This window comes from Lipotes vexillifer, unplaced genomic scaffold, assembly GCF_000442215.2.
Source record: "Lipotes vexillifer unplaced genomic scaffold, Lipotes_vexillifer_v1.1 scaffold426, whole genome shotgun sequence".
Classification (NCBI taxonomy): domain Eukaryota; kingdom Metazoa; phylum Chordata; class Mammalia; order Artiodactyla; family Lipotidae; genus Lipotes; species Lipotes vexillifer.
In genome coordinates, this window is record NW_006779491.1 from 2,561,780 (window position 1) to 2,570,487 (window position 8,708).

Sequence of the window (8,708 nt, forward strand, 5' to 3'; positions counted from 1 at the left end):
TCCCCCCCCCCCCCCCCAGGCCGGGAGCAGGCCGGGAGCCATGCAGGGGTGTGCGAGGGAGATCGATGCTACCCCGATGCCTCCTCCACCCTCATGCCCTTCGGAGCGAGTGACTGTGTGTAAGTGTGGTCCTCCTCTCACCGCCGCCCATGATCCATCTTCCATGGATGGGGGTTGCTCAGGAGATGGGATACGGGGGAGATAGCACATGGCTCCTGGGGGGATGAGTGAAGGGGAGGCTGCTACAAGAGCTTGCCTCCCTCCACAATCAGTCTGTCTTCTTACCATTCCTATCCAGAACCGAGCACCTCCCATGACCCACCCCAGCCCCCTGAACCCCCTTCATGGACAGATCCCCCACATCCTGGGGCAGAAGAGGCGTCGGGGGCGCCAGAAGTGGCGGCAGCAACAGCCGCAGCAGCCAAAGAGAGGCAAGAGAAAGAGAAAGCGGGCAGTGGAGGGGTCCAGGAAGAGCTGGTCCCCGTGGTTGAGCTGGTCCCCGTGGTTGAAATGGAAGAGGCCATAGCACCAGGGACGGAGGCCCAGGGAGGCGCTGGATCTGGTGGGGCCCCCGGGGTAACCCTGATGCTGCAGCTCCAGCAGTTACCACTAGGGGGCGATGGAGAAGAAGGGGGCCATCCCAGAGCCATAAATAATCAGTACTCCTTCGTGTGAGATACCCTACCCCACCCTTTCTCCACTCTTCTTGCTCCGCAGCCCTCAGTTCGTGGGATTGGGTCTGGGCAGGGACATAGAGGAGCAGTGGGAATCTCCTCCCCACATGCTTCGTGACCCTTGATGGCTAAGGGCATATATGTTGGTACAAAGAGGTTCAAGAGCCCTGCTAACTCCCCAGTTCATACACTACAGGTGCCCCGTCCCCTGGGCAGGGGATTCAGGCTCCATTACCTCCCCAAGGGGCTCTTATGGTCAGCCCCATCCCTGGGGGCCATTTCCCCATTAACCACTCCTCAGCCCAAGGAAGGGTGAGGGGGAAGGGCTGTCAGTTATATTAAGGTGGTTGTTCTTGTTGTTTTAAACAAAATGGAGAAGCATAAATAAATAAAAGGGTTTATCTCAGTTCCATCGTGATGGCTGTGGCCAGTTTTTGCAGTGGGGACTGGGACAGGTGGGTCAGGAAGGCAGCCCACTCAGTGTTGCGAGCACCAGAGCTGAGAGACTGGAGGGCTGGGTCAGGTTGAGTCCCTGTTGCTCTCCAGACATGCGCTTTCGGCCCATCACTCCTCGGGGGGCTGTCCTGTTTCTTGAGCGGTAAGTGCAGAGCCAAACGGTGCTTCTTGGGGTCTCCAGCCAGGTTCTCTTAATGGGACGGGACAGTGAACAGCAGGATTGATGACCTCCAAGGAGCCTTCCCACTCTGAATTCTTCAGCTAAGGCTTCCTACCCTAGGGAGAAAGCAGGCCGAGAGAGATTGTAGGGGGGCTGGGCTGGGGGCACAGTGGCTGTGTTGGGAGAGATTTAATGTGGCAGCCAGAGGGACCCAAGGGCAGGCTGACTGACCCCCTTCTCAGAGCCAAGCGGAGAAGCTGCCAGATAGTTGATAAAGAGTGCTGGCTTCCACTCCTCCCTTTGCTTCTCATTTGCAATGTGGCCTGGGCAAGGTGTAGCCTCTCCAGGCCTCAATATCCTTATCTGTAAAATGGGAAGTTTCATCTAGGTTGGAGCTGCTGACATGATTTGCTTGGCCTGGACAATGTTTCCATTTGAATTTCACATAAAAGTTCAGATTACTGGTTTCTCTTGAAAATTAGATGATCCAGCCTCATGTGGTATCCACCTTCCACATCTGCTCCATCCCCACAAGCCCCCTTCACTCACATGATGTGCCTAGCTAGGACTGTGAGCATTTGAGTTTGCAACATCTCCTCCTCCCTGCGCCGCCCCCCCCCCCGGCTCTCCTCTCTGGACTGAATTGCAGCTGTTCCCTCCTCCAACCGAGGGCACCCCTGGGCTTCCCAGCTCTGTGGGTGCCAACAAGGAGGGGCTGGGTTCTGAAGAATCCCACCTGTTTTGTTGGCCCTCTCCCTTCCCCACCTCCATCCAGCTCTGCCTCTTAACCATTCTGCCTCACTTTCCTTCCCGGGCAGTGTGGAGTCTACACTTCCATGCCCCTCAGCCTCTGCCCCCACCTCCAGGAGGCCCTATGACCACGCTTATGACCTTGCTATTCTGGGCCTTGCATCCTGTTGGGAGATGGACAGGAGACAGCTGGGCTCACAGGCCACCCATCCTGGGGGCTAGATGGGGGAAGCCTGCTGTCTCTCCTGGTTTTGTCTAATCCCTGGGACTACCCCAAACCTTGGCCTCAGGAGACTGGGGATAGGATTGGCCTTGCAAAGGGAGGGGGATGGTTTGGGAATCTGGATGCTGTGTTCTCAAAGTGAGATGGCGAGTGAAGGCTGTGGCGCCCCAGGGTAAGCAGGACCTGATCCTCTCCTAATCTAGCAGCAACTGGTGCTGCGAAGCTCCCCCCTCCCCCTAAATCCTGCCAGCCCTCAGGGACTTGCCTTCTGAAGATGTGCGGGGGGGGGGGGGGGGGGGGGCCACGGGGAAGGGCACAAGAGCCTCCTCACCGTCCCTGCCCGCACCCCCAATATTTGCATGTCTTGGCTGGAGGAGCCTAAGACACTTTCCCTCTAAACCTGTCTATGGATGGTTCACCTGAAGTTCGGAACTGGTCGGGGATTGAGCAGGCTCTATCTCTGTGTCCTTCAGAACTACACCTCTCCCATTCTCAGCTTCAGTGCTCAGGAGGGGATGAACACCTTCCACCTCTGGGCCTGGAGACCCTAGGTGAGGGCTCCAAGAAAGCACGCGCCTCCATCCCAGTTCACACCCAGCCTTTGGCAGCTCTTGGCTGGTGGCTTTCCCTCTCTGGCTTGTTTCCCCTCTGGGAAGCTGGGGGAGGCAGAAATGAATAACTTTACAGGGCCCTGTTGGCAGCAGTGCCCTGTAAAGCCTGCCTCCTTTCCTCGGCCTCATGCTCTCCAGTCCCTTGAAGATGAGATCTGTCCAGTCTTCTTCCCCTTCTCCGTGTTGGGCATCCCTGCTCCTTTAAGACAGTGCCCTGTCACTCCTCTAGGTGGTGGTGGGGAGAAGCCAGCCAGCACCCAAAGGCTTGGCAGATGCTGAGCCTGACTCTGGCCTAAGAAGGTGGGTGCTGGGCCAGATGGAGGATGTGACCCCCAACACCTCACACCATGGTCTGAGCCCTCACACCCGCACATCGCAGCAGGATTCTGCTTCAGGGAGGGGTTTGTTGGACCCATGAAAAGGGAGAGGGAAGGAGCACTGTGTCCTCAACTCACCCGAGAGGCTGCCCTCCCCCAGGTCCAGGCAGAGGAAAGGATGGGTATGGGGGGCTAAATCCTTCAGTGCCATCCACCCCTGCTGGCCTACCCATCCCCCAAAAGTGGGGCTTCCCTTTCCTTTGCCCCGCTGTCTCCTGTGCCATTGTCTGCTTAGGAACTTGAGTGCCAGACAGCGAAGCGACCTTGAGAACGCTTTCAGTGGCCTATACCCCTCACTGTTCATTTCAGGAAACTGAGGCCTAGATGGAGGAAGGACTTGAGGCCAAGGCCATAAGCCTGCTTCCCCTCACTGACCTCTCACCACTCTCTCATTCAGCCTTTCTCCTCTCTGCCCTTCTTTCCTCCCCTGCCCACACCCCATGCTACCCTCTTGTCTGTTCCTCCCGCAGCTGGTAGTAACCAAGAGACGCCCCTATCCCAGAGCAGGGATGGGGGTGGGGTGTTCAGAGCAGCTGCTTCTCTGAGGAAGCTGATACTGAGGCCAGCCGCTCAGCAACAGCTTGTGGCTTTGCACCCAGCCCTGGGCCCCCACCCACCTGGCTGCTGCATGCCAGCTCCCTGCTGTCCCTTTTCCCCACTGCTCCTCAGACTTCCCTCTGACCCTGGCAGCCCTGTCTCTATTCCCCCAGCTATGACTGTCCTTATTTCCCCTAGACCTGTCCCCATCAATCTGCCCGCCGTCCATTCCTTTGGTCTGGAGCCTCTGCTTTATCCAGCTTCCCCGAGCCCCTCCCCTTAATGTCCCTTCCCTCAGCCCTCTGCCGACAGGGTATGCCCAGGGTATGCCTGAGCACACAGCTCCGATCCTCACTCCCTTTGAGGACAGCTAGTTGAGGGCCAGGGCGGAGTGCAACCACATGCCACGTGGGGTCTGCCATGTAAACCCCGTGGGTTAAAGAGAGCACAGTGTGGGATGAGGTGACCCTTATTCCATGACTTGGGGTGACCCCTGCCCCCATTCTGAAACATTGATCCCTCTCCCTCTGCCATCAGCACATTCTGTAGGCTCTTGGGTTACCCGGCTGCCTGGGTATCCCATTTTCTTGGTGGAGGGGATTCCCTGTCAGGGATGCGAGGCCCTGAAGGCTCTGTTCCCAGTGGCTGAGTTAGAGCGATGGGGAGGGGGGGGTTAGGGGAGAGACAGGCAGTCCTGGCTTTGCTCACCAGGGCCTGGACACTAAATCCCTTGTTGATGGCTGCGGCATCCCCTCCCTAGGGTAGGGTTACCATCTTCCGCCCTGTCCCCTTGACCCTCTCCCCTCCCTACTTCCCCTCATCCCTCTAGAGCCACCTCCTCTCGCCCCCAAGGGATGTTCTCCCCCTTTTCAATTCCCTGAGGGTTGGAGTATCTCTGCTGCCCTTTCAACAAGGTAAGTGAGAAAGGAGGAGACTGGGGCAGTAGAAACAGGCAGGTTCAGGGGGATGAGACGGGAAGGGGACACGAGGAAAGGGCACGGTGAAGGCCTGAGAGGAGAAGTGGGCTTAAGGGAAGAACTGGAAGGGGTGAGGTTGGAACAGGAAATTCAGTGCAGCTGAAGGAGTCGAGGCAGTTGGGGGAGGGCTCAGTAGCAGAAGACAGAAAGTGAAGTCTCTCTCTGCCCCCCCTTCCCTGGGGCTGGGGCCACCTTAGCTTCCCTCATGAGTGACATCTCAGGCTGCAGCCCCACTGTTCCCCCTCTGTCAGCAGAAATTATCTCTCTCTTCTGACCCCTCCTGCTAGAGTCTCAGCCAGCCAATCCCTGATCTGGGGGAGGGGGGAGCCTGGCCCCCCCCACTCCCTCATAAGGACCAGCTGGGGGCTGGGGCGGGTGGCTGGCTGCTGCAAGTGGAACGGGGGTCAGAGCTTCGTGGAGGGAAGACTAACTTGGGGGGGCAGAAGAGAAAAAGGAAGAAACCAGACAAACAGGCAGGTGGACACACTGAAGAAGGCCCCTGACGTGTGAGAACCCCCCAGGAGGAACACACTGCCCCCTGGCCCCCAGGAAGGGAGCACAATGGAGGCTGCACACTCCAAGACCACAGAAGAGTGTTTGGCCTATTTTGGGGTGAGCGAAACTACAGGCCTTACCCCGGACCAAGTTAAGCGGCATCTGGAGAAATACGGCCACAATGGTAAGTGTCCCTTGATGGACACACACACACACACACACACACACACACACACACAGACTCACACTCAAACACCCTGGAGCCTCTCCCTCCAGGGTATCTTAGGGAAGAGGTAGGACATGGTCCAATGACTGCAACGGAGGGGAGGATACTAAGAAAACAGGATCACTGAGACCCTGATTTTTGGGAAGTTTTATGGGATAACCCTGGTGAATCTCAGCTGCCCTTTTGGTGGCCTGATTCTCTTACCTTAGCCACAAAGTCCTGGGTGTGGGCGGCATTAGACTGAATGCCAAATGAATATGTCCTTTTCTTCTTTTTCCCTGGGCAGAGCTCCCTGCCGAGGAAGGTAAGTTACTGGAAGCCCTGAGCTCTCATAAATGACACCTCCTCCCCTCTGTGCCCCACTCCCTTCTCCCTGCCCTTTCCTTCCAACTCCTGGGGCAATTGTTCCTCCCCAAAGGTTAGAGTCTGGCTGGGGGCAGAAGTTTCCAGGCACTTTCTCCTTGAGGCATCCAGTCCTTGAACAACTTGCCCACCACTTTAAGGAGCCTGTTTCTGGACTCCTGGCCAGCTCCTCTCAGCCCTTTTCTCAGTACAAAATGGCCTGCCTGCACCTGGAGTCCCAGCCGTTCATCCGTTAGACCTTAACCCCGGGGGCCCCCTCCCCTTGCCTCTTCCCTCAGGGAAGTCCCTGTGGGAGTTGGTGCTAGAGCAGTTTGAAGACCTCCTGGTGCGGATCCTTCTCCTGGCCGCCTGCATTTCCTTTGTAAGTGTGGGAGGGCATCTGGGGGCAGGCTGGGAGTGTGGGTTGGGGGGATCTGGAGAGTCCGCTGGCGGGCAGCTCCAAATCATCGGCTCCTGTAGACCAAGCATTCAGCATCCTTTTCTACAGACCAGAAATGAGGGAGGTGGGGTGACGCTGATTTGTATACTCCTCTGTCCTCCCCCACACCCCGCAGGCAGGTTTTATTTTAAGCTTTAAGGGTGTTCTCAGCCAAAACACTGAAGTTAAGCCGCCCCCGCCCCCGGAGCTTCAAGGGCTCCGAGGGCTCGGGTTACCCCTCCGAAGGGCTGGGCTCCGCGGCTCCAACGCTGCTGCTCTTCCCAGGCCACCGCTGCTCCCAGCATGCCCCGGGGACGCATGCACTGCTCCACCAATCCCGCGGCATCCTGGAGCCCCTGCCCCGCCCTCCTGACACTGATTGGTTGAGGCAGAGACTCCCCTCGTAGAGGCGGGAAAGAGCAGCTGGTGCGAGGGTGACTCCAAAGAACCAGAGCCTCTCCTGTCTCTGGGCCTCACCTCCCCACTCACCCCATCAGGGCTAGAACTCCCAGGATCCCCCTCGTCACCTACCTGGCCTGACTCTCCCCTTCCTCCTCACAGCCTCAGGGCTGCCCCCGCCGGGTCTCTCCGCACACACCATCCCAGCAGGCCGGTCTGCGTTTTGGAGTTTCTTTCTTAACATCTTAATGGTCCTGGAAGACGAGACTCTGGAGGCAAAAAAGTCTCCCTGTCCCCTGGTGTCTTTAGTGGAGGCCCCTTGGACCCCTGAGTGCTAGCTGGCAGGGCCTCACTTCTCCCTTCTCGGATTTGCTCCTTGACATTTGCCTGAGGCTGTTGCCTGGCAGAGGCAACAGCTGGGGTGGGGTGTGCACAGGAGGCCCCGTAACACTATCCCCGACTCCTGCTCCCTCATGAAATTGGAGCTCCCCTGCCTTGGGCTGTTGGGGGAGGGCCGTGTGTGGGCTGGGCACCTGCGAGGACCACAGGGTTTTTCCTACTGAGTTTTGGCTCCCGCGGGATGGATGTGGCTGCGGGGGTAGTTGGCCTGGGTGTCCCCTGAGCTTCATTTACAAGCCAGTAACTTGGTCAGGGAAACCTGAAAGCATTGCCAGTTAATCCCCTAGCTGCGCATGTCTGTGGTGGCCTGCACCCACTGAATAACAGTAGTGGCCACGCTTATGTGAGATCGAGCTGTGGAGCACGTAGACCCTTAAAGGGATGTGGGGCTGCAGTGCCCCCGTGGTGCCCTGCCCTGTTTGCTCCTGCACATGTTCTCACCTCCATTTCCTCTTCTTACTCACTTGAGGGGCTTTAATACCTGTTATTCTCCCTTCCCTTGCTCCCCAGGTGCTGGCCTGGTTTGAGGAAGGCGAAGAGACCATCACCGCCTTTGTTGAACCCTTTGTCATCCTCTTGATCCTCATTGCCAATGCCATCGTGGGGGTTTGGCAGGTTAGCTTTGACCCCGCCTCATTCCTTCACATCCTGACACTGGACATGAGGTCAGCCTCCCTCCCTGTCTCCTTCTCCTCCATCACTTACCCTGGACTTGCCTTGTTCTGAATTGGGCAAAAGGACCAGAATGTTGGAAAGAGGCAGGAGACTGGTGTTCCCACTGTCACTTGCTGGTTGTACAACCCTGGGCAGGTTCCTTCATCTCTCTGAGTCTCAGTTTCCTCATCCATAAAATGGGGCTCATAATCCTATCCCTCAGAGTTGTGGTGAAATTGAACAAGATGATGAGTGTGAAAGTGCCCAGCCCTGTGTCTGGCATAAAGGAGGATCTCAGTAAATGCTAGTTTGATATACTTCTTTCTCTTACCTTATACCGCCCTCTGCTTTTCCTGTCCCCTGCTTTCTGATTTTCTTTGATTCTCCTTCCTTCTCTCCCCCAAACCCCCTTACCTGTTCTCAGCTGTGGGTGATGGTTTCCTTAACTGTCAGGTGGGGTTTGTCTGCTCCCCTGGGCCAGGAGCCAGGACTGCATAACCTGCCTCCTTCTCTGTGATGCCCCTACTTCCCCCAGGACTCTGGCCCCTGCTCCTGCATCCCTACACCTCCCCATCCTCCCTGACCAGTCCTCTGTCATTCCACAACCTTCCTCCCTCTGCTGACCCTCCTCTCCTCAACCCTGTCCCCCCAGGAAAGGAATGCAGAGAATGCCATTGAGGCTCTGAAGGAATATGAACCAGAGATGGGGAAGGTCTACCGGGCTGACCGCAAGTCAGTGCAAAGGATCAAGGCTCGGGACATTGTCCCCGGAGACATCGTGGAGGTGGCTGGTGAGTGATGGGGACGAGTGGTCCAGGATGGGTTCGAGGCCAAGAAGATGTGCGTGTTGGGGGCTGGTCGGGCCCTGATCCCCAGTGTCCAGGAGGTAGCCAGGATTGTGGAGTCTCTGCTTCTCCTTCCCAGACTCCTCAGGAGGTCACCCCAGGGCACTGTGGCCACAGCACCCCCTCTCCATCAGAGTCTCAGCA

At 57.3% G+C, this 8,708-nt stretch overlaps 2 protein-coding genes across 6 annotated transcripts in view; both read left to right on the forward strand.

The window, feature by feature from the left end:
* Positions 1 to 1,092, forward strand: part of SH2B1 (SH2B adaptor protein 1) — an 8,413-nt gene extending 7,321 nt beyond the window's left edge. For 3 of the 4 annotated variants that reach the window (XM_007452803.1, XM_007452804.1, XM_007452805.1), the window contains 2 exons: positions 20 to 119; positions 299 to 1,092. In XM_007452803.1, the coding sequence (XP_007452865.1) occupies positions 20 to 119; positions 299 to 317 (119 nt within the window). In that variant the 3' untranslated portion in view covers positions 318 to 1,092. The remainder of the gene's footprint in view (positions 1 to 19; positions 120 to 298) is intronic. The other variant, XM_007452802.1, reaches the window with a different exon arrangement.
* Positions 1,093 to 5,142: 4,050 nt separating this feature from the next.
* Positions 5,143 to 8,708, forward strand: part of ATP2A1 (ATPase sarcoplasmic/endoplasmic reticulum Ca2+ transporting 1) — a 16,496-nt gene continuing 12,930 nt past the window's right edge. For both annotated transcript variants that reach the window (XM_007452811.1, XM_007452810.1), the window contains exons 1-5: positions 5,143 to 5,444; positions 5,773 to 5,790; positions 6,128 to 6,210; positions 7,576 to 7,680; positions 8,372 to 8,510. In XM_007452811.1, coding sequence (XP_007452873.1) covers positions 5,327 to 5,444; positions 5,773 to 5,790; positions 6,128 to 6,210; positions 7,576 to 7,680; positions 8,372 to 8,510 — 463 coding nt within the window. In that variant the 5' untranslated portion in view covers positions 5,143 to 5,326. The remainder of the gene's footprint in view (positions 5,445 to 5,772; positions 5,791 to 6,127; positions 6,211 to 7,575; positions 7,681 to 8,371; positions 8,511 to 8,708) is intronic.